The sequence below is a fragment of the Populus nigra genome, chromosome 16 (assembly GCF_951802175.1).
Source record: "Populus nigra chromosome 16, ddPopNigr1.1, whole genome shotgun sequence".
Lineage (NCBI taxonomy): Eukaryota > Viridiplantae > Streptophyta > Magnoliopsida > Malpighiales > Salicaceae > Populus > Populus nigra.
This window is the reverse complement of record NC_084867.1, coordinates 3152063-3171853: the sequence shown is the minus strand read 5'-3', so window position 1 is coordinate 3171853 and position 19791 is coordinate 3152063. Positions and strand designations below refer to the sequence as shown.

The window sequence follows — 19791 nt, the reverse complement described above, 5'->3', positions numbered from 1 at the left end:
TTTAATGATAATTTAATATTATTGTTGTTATTACTACTACTAATCTCTTGTATTATTGTGGACATAATATTAATGCACTATTTAAAAACAGAATAATACTCTAATTTTTTTAAAAACTAGAGTCAAAACATGTAAAATTGGAACTTTATGTTGCAATGCAATATTTCTACACTTATAAAATTGAAAACCTAGTTTTAAAATTTTTCAAATTTGTTTTGAGTTTGAAAAACATATTTTAGAGGTTTTTCATAATTTTTATTTACATGATTCAAACTCTTTTTCAAATGAAAAATGACATCAATAATACAATTTTTTTATATATACAAACAATTTTTTATCAATTATAAAACATTAAAATTATTTTTTATATAAAATTTTCACATTTAGTTATTATCATAAATTTATTGTTTATTATAAATCTAATATAAAAGATTTTCTTGAGTTAAAAAGTATAACTTTTCATGATAATTTTTAATTTGAATAAAATAAAATTATTTTTTTTTGTAATTAGATTATACTAGATTCAAATTATTAAGATGATCATTATATAGGTGTAAACTTTACATTGTTTATGATGAATCAAGTTGGGGGGGGGGGGGGGTTGTATTGGAGAATGTTCTTGATAAGAATTACTTATATGAGTGTGAAAAGAGATCACTTCTATAAGAATCTAAAACGTTAAATTCTTTAAAGTATTATTTGAAACCATGATGTGTTTTGGACCAAAACAAATATAATCTTGAGAACCAAAATTTTTTAAAAAGAAACTATGTGATTTTTATTATTGAGGTTTGCATGAAAGGTTGAACAGTTCAAGATATGATGTTCACTAGTTAGCCGAGTGAATCTAATAGTTTTGTCATTGGAGAAAGCTCAAGACCAAAAACTACCTTACCCAATGTACAGACTTTCTATTGTTACACTATTTCATGTGTCTAGTTTATATTTTATTTTGGTGAAACAATTTTAATTTGCGTAGAAGATTGTTAGGATGAACGAAAAGTTATGTTTGATGAATGGAAAGTTGTGTTTATTAAAACTCTTCAATCAAGAGTTGTGTTTGTTAAAACTCTAGTTAAAATTGAGTTATGTCTTTTTAAATAGAGTTATGTTTTTTTAAAAGATGTGTTTGAGTGTTTTAGCTATCAAAATTGTGTATATATATATATAAAGACAATTATGAGAGAGAGAGAGAGAGAGATCAATAAAAAGTCTTTTATTTCTAAAACTTTTTACACAGAGGAACGCAAAGAATTTAGTTTGCTATTTATTCTCATTTGAGCTAATGAGAATAAGAAACTGAGTAAGCTAAACAAATAATATTATAATCGCACTGTTAGCACTAGAGAGCATGAAATAAATTTTTTTTAAGGCTAGATGATTGATATTTTTCTTAATCTATATGTTCAAGTCTATTTTTAGTAAACAAATAATACAAGTTTATTTTTCTTATAAATATTGATTTTTAGAAACCAGATCATCGGAGCAAAGTAACAACACATTATAATGTTACTCATTGGAATTTATTTTTATTTTTTTAGAGGTAGTGACGGTCTTAAAATCATCACATCAACACTTAAGGCAAATGAATTATATATATAACTTATAATTACAAAATTTAACAAAGAACACCTTGTAAGCAATGCGGAAACAATTGTATTTAGTACAGATTATTCCTTAAAAAAAACACAATGCTTGGAAGTTAATTGATGAAATAAGCCCTTGCTTCAGCCTCATTTTTACTACTAGCTCTTTGTTAAAGTTGTTGGGATCTCTTAGATTGATAAGGTTCAGGTTTCATTGTTTTTAGAATTTTAGTGGTTTAAAGTCACACATAAAAATCCCTAGTCTTAAAGGACAAGTAATTCTCTGTTTTGCAATTAGTTATACACCACGATTTTAGGACTGTAAAGTCGTGGGTTGTTATTTCCTTTTTTGTTTTGATGAAAGGCTATTTAATAACCAAGTTGTTTCTTTAACTAAAAAAGAGTTCTTCCAACATTTATGAGTTATAGTGCTTTTGTTTCTGTAAAGTTCTTTGTCAATTGTACTTGGTTCTAACATTTAGAGCACCATCACGAGGCCTGACCAACACCACAGACATCAAGCGTGAAAGACTAACATGATAAGTGAGAGCAACTTTGTGCAGCCTGTTATCCCATGGTTCGATGGACACTACAATCATTAAAGTATACTTATGGAGAACTTTTTACGTTCCAAAAAGTATTGGAGTTTGGTGGAAACTAGGATCTCTACAGCAGCGAAAGAGACAGATCTCACGAAGGGAGAGAAGAAGGTGATTAAGGATCAAAAGTTGAAGGACCTGAATGTTAAGAATTATTTGTTCCAAGCCATTGATCGATCTATTTTGGAGACAGTATTGAAAAAGGACACGGTAAAAGATATTTAGGACTCTTTAAAACAGAAGTACCAAGGAACAACATGAGTTAAACGTGCTTAACTCCAGGCTCTTTATAAGAAGTTTGAAGTGTTGCACATAAAAGCTGGGGAATTAGTAAATGACTACTTTGAAAGAATTCTTACCATAACCAATAAGATGAGAATTCATAGTGAAAGAATGGAGGATGTCGTAATCATCGAGAAAATCTTGAAATTCATGACTCCAAAGTACAACTATGTTGTATGCTTGATCAAGGAATCAATTGATTTGGATACTTTATCCATAGATGAGCTTCAAAGTAGTCTGCTAATGCATGAACAATGGATCAACCATCACATTGTGGATGAATAAGCCCTTCAAATCATTTACGAACCTCAACTGAGAGGAATAAGTGGTGATAGAGGTTCTTATCGAAGTAAAGGCAAATTTAGGTTTGATAAAACTACCCTAAAGTGTTATAACTTACATGAGTTGGGTCATTTTCAATGGGAATGTCCCAAAAAAGCAAGAGAAACAAGGGTCAACTTTGTTGAAACCAGTGAAGAGATGTTGTTAATAACGTATATGGATTGCAACGAGGCTGGAAGAGATCACTTGTTGTTTTTTTATTCTAGGTGTAATAATTATATGTATGGGAAAAGAGAGTTATTCTCACAATTTGATAATAATTTCAGAGAAAAATTGAAGCTGGGCAATAAAACAATATTTGAATAAAGATAAATGGGATCATATAGGTGATTGTTGATGTTTTCTTTATGCTAGAGTTGAAGAACAATTTACTAAGCATTGGTCAATTGCAAGAGAAAGGTCTTGCGGTGCTCATGTAACACATAAAGTGCAAAATTTATCATTCTGAAAAGGGCTTGATCATGGAAACTAAGATGGCATGTAACAAAATGTTCGTTGTGCTTGGTCGTTGTCCACTAAAAAAGGAAAGTTGTTTCTCCTTTATGACCACAAATCAAACTCGACTTTAGCATTGCCATTATGGTCATCTCAATTGGAATGGTCTCAAGGTGATCCAACAAAAGAATATAGTGGATGGATTGCCTTAATTAAAGGATCCTCTGAAGATTTGTGAAGACTGCTTGATAAGAAAACAAAATCGTGTTCCATTTCCAAAGAAAAGTACATGGAAGGCATCTAGAGTTTTTTAGCTAGTTCATGTAGACATATGTGGACCAATAAACCCAATCTAAAATAGCAAAAAAGGTATCTCATTACCTTTATTAATGACTATAGCAGAAAAACTTAGGATTAGTTCTTAGTTGAAAAATTAGAAGCAATTGTTGTCTTTAAATCCCATAAAACTAGAGTTGAGAAAGAAACTGGTGTATTCATAAAGAGTCTTCGAACTGATCGTAGGGGAGAATTTATATCACAAAATTTCACACACTTTTGTGATGAGAATGACATTCAAAGGCAATTAACAGCTGCATACACACCTCAACAGAACGAGGTTGCAGAGAGAAAAAATCACACTATCATGAATATGGTGCGCAACATGTTGTCAACGAAGCAAATCTCAAAAAAAATTTGGCCTGGAGTAGTAAATTAGATAGTGCACATCTTGAACAGAAGCCTAACACTTATCGGGAGAAGCAAGACATCAGAAAAGGCTTGAAGTGGATTCAAACCTTTAGTAAGTCACTTTAGGATTTTTGGATGCATTTCTCATGTTCATGTACCTAATAGCAAGAGAGTAAAGCTTGATGCCAAAAGTTTGAAATGCATATTATTTGGGGTAAGTGAAGAATCTAAAGCCTATAAATTATTTGATCCTATCTCTCAAAAAATAATTGTGAGTCAAGATGTGATTTTTTAGGAAGACCAAAGGTGAAACTAGGATGCTAATCATAAGGAAACTATCTTGGTTGATTTGGAATGGAAGGAAGATGAAGATGCAGGTACAAATAAAATCCTTTAGAAGGAAACTGAAGCAAACATCACCCTGCTGAAGCAAACATCACTCCTGTAAATGAACTTGAAAATATAGGGTCTATTCAAAGTGACTCACTCAAAAAGGGAGTCTTTAAATGATGGCAAAGGACAAGTTTCTTCAAGTGATGGCTGAGGATGATTTTGAAGACCAACAGGATATATGCAAGATTATGTAAGTGAACAAGGCCTCTCTGATAAAGAAAATGTTGATATGGCTCATCTAGCCTTATTCTCTGACTATGATCCTTTGGCATATGAGGATGCAGTGAATAGTAGCAAATAGAGACAAGTCATGGATGCTGAAATCAAAGCTATTATGAAGAATTATACATAGGAACTCACTAAATTGCCATCTGGAGTGAAGACAATTAGAGTAAAATGGGTTTTTAAAACGAAACTCAATGAATATGGGAAAATGGACAAATAAAAGGCTTGACTTGTTGCAAAAGGGTACAGTCAACAGTATAGAGTGGACTATGTCAAGGTGTTTGCACCAGGAGCTCGTTTGGATACCATTCACACAGTAATCTCATTTGCTACTTAGAAAAGCTAGATGATCTATCAACTAGACGTCAAATCTGTATTTCTACATGCTGAAAATAGGATGAGCTTATCAGAATGGAGGACCTGCTTCAAGACAATAAGACTATAAACCAACTCAATCACAATGCCTACACCTGGAGACGAGCAAAAAGGGTATAAATTCACAACAAAGATTAGTCAATTCTTTGAAGAGTTGAAAGTTCTATCAAAAACCAAAATTGACAACCAAAAGTCAGCAAAAATTAGAATATTATAAGAAAAAAAAAGTGTGCTAAAAATTATTCTCAATAGTATTTATACCACAAGCCAAAAACCTTAGTTTCTTTAATGGGTCACATATAAATCCAATTTAAATCATAATCAACCCAAGCTAAAACTAGCCCAAACTAATTAAAATAAATAAAATAAACAAGTCTAAAACTCAAACAAGTGTTTCCTCACAAAATAAAGAAAGTGTAATAGTCCAACTAATTTAATAAGACAAGTTCGGTTATTTCCGCATTTTGTTTGGCAGCAACAAATCTCAACTTCAAATGGGTGGTTCTCTCTCTCATCTTAAAGAATTAGAAGGCATGTCATATACCGTTAGAAAGGTATGGAAGTCTAGTTTCCAGCCCAACTTGAATCACCATAAAATTCGACCTATAGCTCCAGTTATGATAAAAAAAAAAAAAGTAGTTAAAGGTCAAACTGACCGAATCTAGTCTTCTTCTCTCGATCCTTGTGTAATGGTTTTGGTTCCACCAACAAGCTCCTTTTGAACATGAATAAGATTAATCACGGCTTGCTCATCGTTATTTAATATCCTTTTGAAGTCCACCTTAGCCCACGTATCTTGAAGAAGTCCATTAAAAGCCTCTTGGAACCTCTTAGCTCTAAGCCTTGTAACTGGACCAATCGAAACCTCCAATGGATCCTTTAGTGTGTAACTAGACCAACTGGAACCTCCAATGAATCCTTTGGTGCTTGGATTGCATCAAGTGCTTTTGTTTCTGTAAAGTTCCTTATCAATTGTACTTGGTTCTAACACTCTTATCATGAAGAACCCAATATATTAACATATCATGAGTGGCTCATATTATCAAAATCTTAAACTAATATAATTTTTTTTTATAGAAAATTGGTTTTTATAAAAAGTGAATCACTAGAAAGTAGATTATTTTTCAATATTTGACAGTATCAAAGAAAATGAGTTAGAAAATATTTTCCAGTGTTTTACTATATCATAGAAAATAAGTTGAAAAATAACTTTTTAATTTTTTAATTTTTTCAAGTTTATTAAAAGAATGAGGGACCAAAACTATCAGATAAAAAAGTTGAAGGAAGATGAGATTGAAAAAAAATATAATTTTATAAATTATTTTAAATAAGACAAATAAAAATAAAAATAAGAATCAAAGATAAAAAAAAAATCAATAAAAGAAAAGGATAAAAGAAAAATAAATAACAACTAAAAAAATAAAGATCCAAGTTGATATAAAAATTCAATTAAATCAAATTCAAGAGTATGAAATTGAAAAAAAAAAAACAGATTCAAAACAAAATATATAGCAATTAAAAGTTATATTAACTTTTCTTTTTCCAATAAAAAGTTTATTATTAGTAGTTATATTAATAATATAATTTTTAAGAAATAATTTAATCATGTTTTTCTATCTAAGTTTACCCTTGCAAAATATAAAATCTTAAATGATATAAAACAAATTTCTTAAATCACCCCTAACCTATTTAATTAGTAGCCTTAACCTATAATAACTACTAAAATTAAAAAAGACTTCGTCGTGCCTATATTTGTTTTATTACAATTCATACCAAGTATAATTAAAATCCACAAAACAAATAGATAATAATTCAGGAAACTATTAAATTGGAATTATTCAACAAGGAATCCTTAGTCATAGTCTTAAGTAATTGTTTACTTCTTTAGTTGAAAATATTTATATTTATATTTTTTTTAATTAAAACAATTCTTTACATGCTTGGAAAAAAAGAATAAAGTTTTGTTTCTCTTTGTTTTGAAAAAAAAAAGGGACATGGTATAAAAAATATAGTCTTAGTTTTTAAGCATGCTTATATGAGAATTTTTTGAAGATTTAAGGATTATTTCTTAAAATTTCTCATGATAGAATTTGTATTTCCTAGTTGTTAACTATTGAAACAATTCGTGATATATTAACAAAAATATTAAATACATAAGTGATTAATACACATACGAAACATGTGATAAGAAAATTAATAATAAAAACTATTTAAATAATTTATTTTTTAAAAATATCAAATATGAACTTATCAGTTTATAAAAAATATAATAAAACTTCATGGTTTTGTTATGAACTTGTTGATAATTTTTAATAATACAAATACAAGGTATATAACAATATGGTGAAGTTTTATTTTTTTAGAGTTTATTATCAGTAATTGTATTTAGTGTGTAATAGAATATAGGTGGTTTTCATCAAATTTAATATTCCTAAATTTCATTTGATCGGATTTAATCTCTTGAATGTTATTTTACTTAAAATTAGTTTTAATATTTTATATCATTATCATTTATAAATATACAGTGCAGTTATTTTTAATGTAATTATCAGAGACTCAGCTAAAAACTAACTTAAAAAATTATTATATCACTTGTCAATTTAGATTAATCATTTAAATTAAAATAATATTATTTTATTTTATTTATTTATTGTTTATCTAACCTAGTTTGGACCGGATTTAACTCGATCAATCAAGTTAAATCATTGTTACCAAACCAATATCTCATTTGGTTCAACGAAAGACTTGCCCAGGTCAAGCTCTCAATCTCAGTTTTTCAGGTCACCCCACCAGGTCAAACATCTTTTTAGCGTAAGACAAAATAAAACTTTCCATCTAAAAAAAGATTAGGATTTAAATGGCTAGCTCTTTTATAAAACTGGCATGTCCAAAATATCTGTACGGGAAAAAGAAGAAAACATATATATATATATATTGTCTTGTCATTGAATATATGTGCTAATTATTTTAAAACTTATGCACATTAGTTTCAGATATAATAGTAAAAAACAACGATGATATAGTAAACGAAAAAAAAATAAATAGACTTAAAGTATGTTTAACAATGTAATAACAGCTATTTTTTAAATAACTTTTCAAACCAAAATGCATGCAAATAATATTTTTTATTTTTTAAAAATCATTTTGGACATCAATACATCAAAATGATCCAAAATATATAAATTATATTAAATTTTAGCAAAAACAAATTGGATTTTTTAGGAACGTGGTTTGCACCGCGTTCCCAAACAGTTTCTTAATGCTCGCACTTCATCACGGGATCGAATTATTTTTATGCAAATAATAATAATCAATTACTGAAAAGGGGTAAAAAGAATATAAATAAATTGGTCATAACAAAAGTGTAATCACGCTAATTAGAGCTGAGTCAATCCATTATATCTCATCAAACTCACAGTCCAGATTATATGATTGGAATAACTTAATAAAAAAAACTCGAGATAAGGCTTTTTTTATAAAAACAAAAATAAAAAACTATTTTCAAACTCGTAACTTGAGTTATTAGACTCGAAACATCTAATCTGAAAAAATTATGAAATTCAATTCTTAATCAATCATTTACTGAAGCATGAAATTGAAAAAAACAATTAATTATATAAAAAAATAAAAATAAAAATAAAAAAAGAATGAGGACCAAAATTAAAATATAAAATAAATTTCATATTTAATTGAACGGTGAAATTGAAAAGAAATCAATTTAGTAAAGGTACAAAAAAATAAAATAATGAGGTTCAAAATTGACATAAAAATAAAAACTATATATTTTAATTAAATTGTGAAATTAAAAAGAATAATAAATTTTATAAAAAGGTAAAAAAATCAAAATCAAAACAACAAGAACCAAATTGAAAAACTTAAAACTATCAATTTGAATTAAAGGATTAAATTGAAAACCAATAAAACTTTTACAAAATGGCCAAAGAAAAAAATAGAAATCCAAAAAATAAGGATCAAATTGGAGAATACAATATTTGGTAAATTGAGATTCAATAATAAAATTAAACAAAACAAGAAAGTTCTATAAAATGGGTAAGACAAAAAAACAAGAAATTAAAAGAATAGAGATTGAAGTTGAAATACCACCAATCAAAATACTTAAGCCATAATTTTTAATGGAGGAGAGAGAGAAGAAGGGAGAAAAGAAAAATGTTCATTGACAACAAACCGAACCGTCATCAAAGACATGTAGAAGGGCGGTTTTAGATGCTAGGAGGTGCTACACGTGTTGCTCCAAGAGCACGAGGGCCTCCCCTGCATCCCTTGACGAGCCATTTTTTTTGTTTTTTTATTTAGCTAAATACAAAAGTGATCTTGAAATGACTTTCTAATTACAAAAAAAGCCATTGTGAAAACCAAAAATGCCCCATGATCTTAGGCTTAATTTTTTTTTTTAAAAGATATTCTCATCATTTTACTGTGCATTTAATTGTTTATTAGTTTTTATATTTGATCAAATATTAAATTGCTCCTCAACTTAAATTGTAATAATAAAAAAACTATTATAAAAATACAAAAATACTCATTGATCCCAAGTTTTAATTTTTTGCTTTCAAAGGTATTCTATTTGGTTCATTATGCAATCAAGATGAGAATATATTTATTTATCCTCAGTCAATTTGAAATTTGAAATGATACGCAGGCCATGTTAAAAAAATTTAATACTCTTATAAATCATTGCAAAGTTTTTTGGATGGAAAGATAAAATCATCATTATACTATTCTAGTAAAAATTACCAGTGGATCTAGAGTTATAGTAATTTTTCAAGGCTATTTAGATTTTGTTAGTATGAGAGAGAGAATAACTCAACTATGTTTTAAAAAAACACGAAATCCAGATCCAGAGCTAAAGGCTCTTATAGGCTTCTAAAACTTCATAGTCTCGATTTACTTTTTCCACTGTCATCGAAGTTTGAAACCATCTCTATTATGTTTTTCTTTGTCAACCTTTCAGGACTAAATCATGATAAAAATAAAGTTTAGCATCGAAACGCAATAAGCCAGAATAACAAGGATTGGTTATCAACAAAATCAAAATGTGAGGGACCAAATAGTAGTTTTGCAATTTCAGTCCTTTATGTCAATTTCAGTTCCACCTCTTTACTCCCTTCGTTTCTTCTGATACAGAAAAGTGGATTGGCAATAATCATCCAACTCAACATACTTGCTCCCCAAGTAACACCAGTAGAGCATGAGCAGACATGGTTCCAACACTTCCTCAAGATCTTCTTAGGACAAGTTAGGGAGATTTTAAGGATTGCATTTCAATCTTTTTCTCGTCGCAACCGAGGACAAAACATTAGAGAAAGTACAAAGAATCAGTATGGTGTCACTAAGGATACAGAAGAGGCTAGCTGCTAGTATTCTTAATTGTGCTAATGGAAAATTGTGGCTCGATCCCAACGAGACCATTGACAACTCTATGGTAACTCTAGTATGTCTTATATCCTACTATTACATCTCTTTCTCAATTTGCTAGCTCTCCCTTTTTGATGATTAACAAAATATTGACTGCATAAATAAATTTCATCATGCAAAAGATTTGATGTCCTATGAGACGATGACTAGTAATGGAAGACGAAATTTGCAGGGATGAACATAAGAAAGCTCATAGAGGATCGTTTTGTTATCAAAAAAATCAATCATAACCCATTCAAGATCAAGGACTAGGAAAGTGAAAGAAGCCAAGACCAAAGGGAGGCACTCAGGTTAAGAAAGGAAGGGAGAAGCCACTTTTGGATCAATTTAGGGCCGAGAAAGCTAAAAAAGCATCAACCTGGAGACGAAGACAATATTAAATAAGCGTGAAAATAAAGATTCTCACCAGGAAGAACATTTTAGTGCAAATTATGGGTATGTGTTCATATATTTTTGCATTTACTAGTGCCTGCTCTGCAAGATATCAATTTGTTCAGCTAGTGGCAGATTGGGCTTGTGTCGTAATGAAGTTAGCCGACCAGTAAAATTGGGTCATGCTTGTCTCCTAAATTAATTTCTTACCGCAAATTTTAAATTATTCTTCCACAAACAGAAAATCTAAAAATTGCCAAGAATCATTATGGATTTAGAACAGTAAAATTGCAGATGGTCGTTGCGTGCATCAATTGCTCTGATTAAACGTTCCTTGAATGAACTGTTAGGAAATTAAATTTCAACTATAGCTGGCATTATTAAAATTTAAAAATAGAAAAGAAAGGAAAATCAAACTTCCAACTGCTATGGAGACTGGTATTTCCTGTGCCCAAACAAACCAAACTCAACAATAAGAAAAAATCGAGGAGACAAACCACTCTGACATTCTGCCAAAATTAAGGATATAAAGAAAAGAACAAATGTGTAACAGAAGATACTGGCCTGAAGAGCATGACTGATCATAACATCAACTGCAGAAGAATGAGGTTCAAGTTGATGAACAGGAGAAGGCCGCAATAAATCTCCATCACCACCCGGGGCTGATTAATTAGATTCAGGAAAATATGAGGCGATGCTTTTATATTCATCTTCACTTCAAATTATAAACTTCATCATATCCTTAGCTCTTTTCACTTTTTTAATCACCTTACAAGCTTAAACATACCACAACATTCATATATAACCTATTCCCTTAGTTCTAAACAGTCAAATTTGCTACCATTTGTAATCCTTAATGATTTAGGTGCTGTAAAGTGAAGTGCATGAAAAGGGAAATGTTATTTGAGTAAGAAAAAATCCGCACATCTGAAATCAAGGTAATTTTACCAAAACTAAGCTGTTGATGAGCTAAATCCAAAAGTGGATGGGGAAATGCAAGTGATTTGGCTACATCCAAAACCATATCCTAAAATCTGAAAATTGAAGTATTGCAAATAGATGTGAACAAATGATTAATAACCCCTTAGATTAATTCAGATCACTTGAGCTTCAATACAAGCTTAATTAATGTGGCACATAACACAAAACTAGTGCAACAAACATAATTATATTTCCTATAAGAACGAACAGATCAGTTGAATGAAAGAACTACCAATTGCTAGAAAGAACATCATATCCAAACACTATAAAAGGATAACTAAAGGAACCAAATTCAATCAAGCATTAGATATGTATCATCTTAGTGTAACTTACCAGATTTTGGACCAAAGTACCATGTAAATGAGGTTTGGTATCACCTCTCAGAAACTGCATACGTAAGTCTCGAAGACCCTGCATCCAAGGAAAAATCACCCCAAACCACCACAGCCCACTAAAACAAATGCAAGATTAAGATGTAAATATATAAAGTAAGCACAGAATTTATAAAAGAGTAATAGGCCTGGCCAAATAGATGGGAAAACTAACAGATGACAAACTACTCTGAAGAAATCTTACAAAAGATTGAAAAATCTGGGGAGAACGAGGGAAGGGAAAGCCCTTTACTCTCCCCAGAACATTTGGAACTAAGACTCAGTAAAACATGCGTTTGCACTCGTATTCAGAGGCCCAGTCTCAACCAACACCTCCTTTTTTTGATAAAGGTAACCATAAGCTCCACTGATAGAATTTGAACTCGGAGTCACAAAAGCTTTACATATCAAGTTATAAATCTATTTCAACCCATTCTTTTGTTAATTTCAATTGATGAAAACAAATGCAAATCACAAAGAACTGCAGCTGCCAAAATTTGATGTAAGATGGGAAAAAAAAATACGTAGACAGAAAAAAGTTTGATATTTCAAGAACATCAAGTCAGGTACACCGTTATTCAGGAAGACAAAAAAAGAGAACAAATATGACATTCTCCACTAATATCAACATGAAATCTTCTATTACTGAATAATGGCTGAAACTCTGTCAAGAAAATATAAGCAGCAGGAGTTTCATGATTAAAATCTAGATTGTTGAATACCCGACAGTGGTAAACTCAGTCCCATTGGTGCAGCAGTAAGCAAAGAAGTTTCAAATACCACTACATTGCACATAGATCATGTTCCAGAGTCTTCTGAATATCCAAGTTTCTCAGTGAGCAAAAACAGTGTCATTTCGTCTAGGAGGTCTATCAGGAATTGTTCCTGGCTTGAATTTTGAAGCCTCGTGCCTAGCCAACTCAGGAGGCACAGAACTGTTACTCTGGATAAGCATTTGCTTGAGATCATAAAAAACATCTGTGTCCCCAAGAGTTAAGAATGTTGTAGCCACACCTGTCTTTCCAGCACGGCCTGTTCGTCCAATGCGGTGAGTATACATTTCAATATTTCCAGGCATATCATAATTAATGACATGGGCCACATCAGGTATATCAATACCTCGACCTGCAACATCTGTTGCCACAAGAACATTGTATCTTTTGGTCCTAAAACCTTCAAGGCTAATTTCCCTCTGCTCCTGGGACTTCCCACCATGCAAAGTCGTCACACGATAGCCATGCTTGTCCAAATTCTTGGCCACCATGTCTGCATTCTTTTTAGTGTTAACAAAAACAATTGCAGTCTTATCTCCAAGTTCATCAAGCAATCTATGCAACCTGCTGGACTTCTCCGATTCCTTCGTCATTATCACATGTTGAGATATCAAGTCAGTGGCCTTCCCAGCAGTGCCAATAGTGACCACAACAGGGTTTCTCAAGTACTTCCTTGCAAGCCGCTCCACTGCAGGTGGCATAGTAGCACTAAACATATAAGTGGTGCGATAAATCTTTTTCTCATCAAGCTCTTCATCTTCATTTTCTGGCTTCAAATTGCTCGATGGCATTGCATCCAACACTCCCATAACCTGGGGTTCAAAACCCATATCAATCATCCTATCAGCCTCATCAAGCACAACATAATTACACTGATTCAACACAGCATAACGCCTCTCCAAACAATCAAGCAAACGACCTGGAGTAGCAATAACCACCTCACAACCTTGCCTAATCCTAAACCCTTGCTCTTCAATAGACTGCCCACCGACAATAGAAACAACTTTAATACCCAAATAATGTGCAAACTTGACAGTTTCATCCTCAATTTGTTGCGCCAACTCACGAGTAGGAGCCATAACAACTGCATAAGGCCCTTCGGCCTCATTATCCTCACTCATTGGAGGCAACCTAGAAATATAAGTCAACATAGGCAAAACAAAAGCACAAGTCTTACCTGAACCAGTCTCAGCAATCCCGATAACATCCCGTTGTTGCAATCCCAGTGGAATCGCTGCCATTTGAATAGGTGACGGCTTCTTATACCCTACCCTCTCCACTGCCTTCAACAACTCGCTAGTCAACTTACTCTCTGCCCAACTCCTCATGGGCCGCGGAATCTTGGAACCCTTATAAGAAATATTAAAATCTTCCCTAAATATCCTCCAATCTCTCTCGGTCATTTCTTCAAGCTTCTTCTCGGACCAATGCCTATCAACACGCATATCAAAAGTATCATACCTATCAGCAGCTTCTTCCTTCAATTTTTGGGCAGCCGCCTCTTCTGGATTCTTCTCTACACCTTCTTTCTTTCGAAGTTCGTCTCTAAAATCCTTCTCATTCTTTGCAGCAAGTTTTTTCTGCTCTCTCCGGTCCATTCCAGCCCTAAACCCTCGACCGAACAAAAGTTGTGCCTCATGAGGGTTTTGATACAAAATATTCATGTCTCTAGAAGTGTCTTCCGTGTTTTCCCAATCAAAAGAGAAGCGAAACTTCTCACTAGGTTTTATTACTCTCTTCTTAGGCTTTTTCGACCCTAGATATTGCTCTTTAATCGCATCCAGCTCCTTCTCTCGCTCTCTCTCCGCTAATTTATCCAGCCTGGCTTGCTCACGCGCCTTTGCTTCCTCTTCACGTTCGCGTTCTCTGTTGCGCCGAGAGGAGCGTTCACGTTCCCGTTCCCGTTCCCGCTCCCGCTCCCTTTCCCTTTCCCTATCCCTATCCCTTTCTCTATCTCTATCTCTCTCCATCTCGCGCTCTCTGTCTCTGTCACGCTGGTCACGGCGGTCAGAATTGGATGGGGGTTTGTCGGACTCCGAGTTCGAAGGGTGGGTTTGGGAGAGGAGGAGTTGTTGGCGTTTCTTTTGTTGTTCGATTTCTTCTTGGCGGCGTTGAAGGGCTAATTGTTCGCGTTGAGCTTTGGTCAAGAAGACAGGTTTGCTTTGGGTTTTGGAGACGCCAATGTCGTCGAATGAGCGTTTCATGGTGGCGGTGGTGTGGTGGCGCTAGGGTTTAAGAGTGGATGGAGATCTCGAGGGTTTGATTAATCGGAAAGCAAACCGTATCTGATCGTTTCGATCAGATACGATCAGATAAAGGGCTATTTCTGCTTATTAGCAAGGTTTTTAAAAAAAAAAAATGGGCAAAATATGAAAAATAATTGGTGAAAAATACATACATACACATAAAACACTACATTCAAACTTGAGAGGGAAAAAAAATTCTGAAGGCACGCTCCACTTTTATCACGTCACCACCAGTATCGTGAAAAAACATCGAAAACGAATCCGAAGACACCAATGGAGTGAATCATACTTGCTGTCTGAAAACGATCACTATTGATGGTGTTTTTCTTTTTTCTTTTTTTTTAATGTGGTTGTATTTGTTTTGTCGATATATTTTAAATGATATTGATGATTTTTAATTAAAATTTTGGTGTGTTTTTAGTTTTATTTTTTTTTTATAAATTACAATGTCGAGAGAGAGAGAGAAATTAAATATATATCGAATTTTTTATTATAACACTATCATTATTATAAAATAAATATTTTTCATAAAATAAATTTAACAATACTAAAAAAAATTTATTAATTACCAAAAAAAAATAGTTGTGTCATTCGTTGTTTTTGACAAATAGCATAACACACACACACACACACACAGATATATATATATATATATATATATATATATATATATATATATAAAAAAAATTATTGCTGAAATGTTATATTTTTCTCAACAGCCACATGTTTGACTATCGTATTTTCCAATAAAAAATTGTACAAATTATGATATTTCAATAATTATTTAAAAAATTATGTTATTTTATCAATTTAAAAGAAAAACGTGCTGATTTTTTAACAAATTGGGCCTGGTCCAGGGCCTTGAGTAATTGGTCCAAATATGGTGGGGCTAAGACCTGGTGTCCCTAAAATTATTCTCAATTAAGAGCATTTTTATTTTTTACAGCGCAGCGTTTTGACATTGTCATGGACGATAGAAGCTATTGTTTTTATCGGTTGATATTACTAGGATTTTTTTATAATTTATAAGAAATTATTTATATATAAATGTTTTTAAATTAAAATGCATGGTTTTTAATTCTTGAATAATTCTATGTAAAGCTTGTTAATTTATAATTAAATCAATTTTTTAATTGTCAAAAACATATAAATAAGCTTAATTGATTGCATAGCGATAAAACTTATTGCCAAAGAATAGTTATTCGTCAGTATATATGTGTGTTTAATTAAAATTTCATAATTATAATTAATGATTTGAAACTCATTTCTTGTAATAAACGCTAAGCAAAACCTAGTAAGAAAAGGTTTAGTGCCCTAAAACCTTTTTTTTCTGCACAACAATTCTCTGTTCCTTAATTACTTTGTCCCCAAGAAAAAAAAACTTATAATTAATAAGCTAATAATAAATTCATTCAACTCAGCACATATACTTGCTCCCCAAGTAACGCGTGACAGATAGCCCCCACGTCTCCTCCCTCGTATATACATGAGAAACTGAACCATTGTCTCTTCATAGAAGAAGTTAAGATCAATTTCTGTTGTCAATTCATCCAATCTATAACAATGGTGTCACTGAGGCTGCAGAAGCGGCTAGCTGCTAGTTTACTCGATTGTGGGAAGGGAAAATTGTGGCTTGATCCTAATGAGACCACTGAAATCTCCATGGCCAATTCCAGTAAGTCTTGTATTCTATCACCTTCAATTTCTTTTGTTTTACTGTAGTAATGCTAATTCTATCAAAACGGTTTCATGGAACTTCTGGGATTTACTGGTAGGATGGATGAGCTCATTTAAAAAGTAATCTGGGAAAGAATCTTCGTAAAATTATTATAATTCTTTCTTGGAAACATGAGTAATTAACAAGAACATGGCCTGTTGCAGGGATGAACATAAGGAAGCTCATAAAGGATGGTTTTATCATCCGAAAACCAATGATAACCCACTCAAGATCAAGGATTAGGAAAGTGAAAGAAGCCAGGACAAAAGGGAGGTACTCGGGTTATGGAAAGAGGAAGGGAACGAGAGAAGCAAGGCTACCATCTAAGGTTCTGTGGATGAGGAGAATGAGAGTGTTGAGACGTTTGCTTCGAAAATATAGAGAATTTGAAAAAATTGATAAGCACATGTACAATGAGATGTACATGAAGGTGAAAGGAAATGTTTTCAAGAACAAACGTGTGCTCATGGAAAGGATTCACAAGTTGAAGTCTGAGAAAGGAAATGACAGGTCACTTTCCGATCAATTTAGGGCCAAAAATGCTCGAAAAAGAAGGTACCAGCAAGGAGAAGAAGATAAACCCAGCTCGCTAAATAAATCTCTCTCTGGGAGGAAATTCTCAGAGTAAATTATGTAACTCTGTTCATAAATTCTGCATTTATTTTTGTTTCTCTCTGTTTTACAAGATATCAATTTGTTTCTGCTTAGACAGATTGTGCTTTTATTGTAATATTATGTTGTCTGATCCTACATTAATTTCCTGCTTTAACTTTTAGATTTACTAGAACCATGCATAGAATTGAAAATGGTTGTCAAGAAAATCAATTGCTCTAACAATGGCAGGTATTTAGTTTCATTTCACCAACTCTAACAAGCATGAATATAAATCGCTGCAGAAAACCAAGAAAAAACCCTAGCTGCTAAGCAGACTGAATTTAAATCACTTATTATAGCTTTTCATATTGTACATTTCTTATGTAATTATAACTCTCTGAACCTTAACCACAGCTAGCAGCAGCAGAACCTGCTCATCAGTAGAATTGGATGTGTGGACATGCAAGCGAACTCAAAATACATATGAAGGAAATCACATACAGAAGAATTACCATGGAAAAGGGTTTCAGCACATAATCCAACCAATACTGTTATTTGCTAGTTTTCCATCATATACCTGGCAGTTTGATCTCCCTTTGCAATTGAAAAAAAACAAACAAACTTTCTGCTACATCTCGCAGGAATTCAATCTAGTTTCTATTATTTCATTATATTTGAAATTTGTATTTAAGGAAAGTATATAATCTTTTGTAATATTTTATTCCTTGTATAAATAATTCAGAACCGGTTTTATTCTTGAAAGAGATATATCTCAATTAAGAGCATAAAGCCCACAAACATTTAGCAACCCAGAATTGTTGACAAAACTGAAAGATCCCATCTTAAAAATCCATGAATTCCCTAGTTTCGAGACCAATTCATCTTGTTGATCATTAAATTGAAAATTATTTAAATAATAAAATTCAAATATGTCAGTTTTGACATTTAGCCACCTCGCTCCACCAATAATGTCATTATATATTCAAGCTTTTTTTTTCATATTGTCACCGTAGTGCTAAACCAGCTCTTAAAATATAATGTTTTACATATTTAGAGGTTTATTTTAGTTGGTAAGCGGGATTTGTTCTTATATTATCATTTATGATTTAAGTTCCAAAAGACATCTTAAAAAAGCATTTTCCTATAAATGACTTGTTTAAGACTACAATTAAAAATAAAAAATTAGACTTAATAAGTATAAAATGACCCAAAACCACCATTATTATCAAAACTGAAAGGAAAAACAATATAAGTCTTGCAAAGAGAATATATGTGGGGTAGATGGTGGCAATAGCTTGATGGCATTGAATAGCATGGTGGAGGTGAGGGATGGTGCTAGCAAGAGTTTCTGAATTTGTTTAGAAAGTCCAGAAGATTTTGCTGAAGGAGTAGGGCAAGTCAGGTTGTTTGTCATGGATTTCAAAGAGATAGGTTGACAAAGTGTATACAAACTTTGTCTTCATATTATACTAGGGATTTGAGTAAGGTCTTCTTAGGGCATTATTCTTGTAAATTGTTGATAAATTCACTTTTAAAAATAAATAAGATCACTTTTATATTTAATTATGATACCTATATTATTCTCCATGTATACTTAAAAAAAATATCATTTAAATGGTTTTTACTCTCTTTCATTTTTATTTTTTCTGCTTAAAACACTTTTTATAGCAATTTTTAAACAATTATTTTTTTCACTTGTAAATTATTTTGTTGTTGCAATCAAATTTTCTTATATTACCATAATTGTAAACTTTTAAAAAATACAAATTTAGTTATGAATATATAATTGAAAAAAAAGTATAATTCTAAATTTTTGTTCGTAAATATCAAATTTATACATATATTGTTTGGATATATATTATAGAGAGTGTACCAATAGAAAAGCATGTTGAAGAAATCACATATTTTATATCAATTCTCTAATGTGTAATTTCAATTTAATTGATAAGCAGATTTAATTTCTATTTTTAAAAGAGATAAAATTTATTTTATTTTATTTTATTTTTTATATTATCCTTATCATTCTCATTTTATTATTTCAAATGTTTCTAAATGGGTAGCTCAATATTTTAGATAGCTAATTTTAACATTAATTTCTTTTTTTTAATGTAATAAATTAGATAGGTTAGTCTCTAATTTATTTTTGTACCATTTCAAAATTTAATTTTTAACACTTGTAATAGTTGCAAACATAAAATTTTATTAAAATATTTTAATTAAATTTAATTCAAAGGATTTAGTTCTAACAAACAAGTTACTTCTACGTATCAAGAACTAAGCATTTTTAAAAAAAAAAAAAAAATTCTTGTTCGGAAAAATAGTTCTTTAAAATCTGAAATTGATTCTATCTTAAATTGATAAAGAAGAACTAATCTTA

The 19791-nt window shown here is 31.5% G+C and overlaps 2 protein-coding genes across 2 annotated transcripts; one reads left to right on the top strand and one right to left on the bottom strand.

The window, feature by feature from the left end:
- Nucleotides 1-12609: 12609 nt before the first annotated feature.
- On the bottom strand, nucleotides 12610-15412 carry LOC133676061 (DEAD-box ATP-dependent RNA helicase 21-like). Its single transcript, XM_062097636.1, has one exon. The coding sequence runs from the start codon at nucleotides 15059-15061 to the stop codon at nucleotides 12917-12919; it is 2145 nt and encodes a 714-aa protein (XP_061953620.1). The 5' UTR covers nucleotides 15062-15412; the 3' UTR covers nucleotides 12610-12916.
- A 1222-nt stretch (nucleotides 15413-16634) lies between these two features.
- LOC133675141 (large ribosomal subunit protein eL19x-like) lies at nucleotides 16635-17589 on the top strand. The gene is made up of 2 exons (XM_062096429.1): nucleotides 16635-16778; nucleotides 16985-17589. The coding sequence occupies exons 1-2, from the start codon at nucleotides 16667-16669 to the stop codon at nucleotides 17446-17448; spliced, it is 576 nt and encodes a 191-aa protein (XP_061952413.1). The 5' UTR covers nucleotides 16635-16666; the 3' UTR covers nucleotides 17449-17589.
- The last annotated feature ends 2202 nt before the right edge of the window (nucleotides 17590-19791 follow it).

Bases quoted from the DNA above. Each gene is read 5' to 3' on its own strand.
- LOC133676061 (XM_062097636.1), bottom strand. From the start codon at position 15,061: ATGAAACGCTCATTCGACGACATTGGCGTCTCCAAAACCCAAAGCAAA.
- LOC133675141 (XM_062096429.1), top strand. From the start codon at position 16,667: ATGGTGTCACTGAGGCTGCAGAAGCGGCTAGCTGCTAGTTTACTCGAT. The intron at 16,779-16,984 runs GTAAGTCTTGTA...GGCCTGTTGCAG, and splicing joins AATCTCCATGGCCAATTCCA to GGATGAACATAAGGAAGCTC.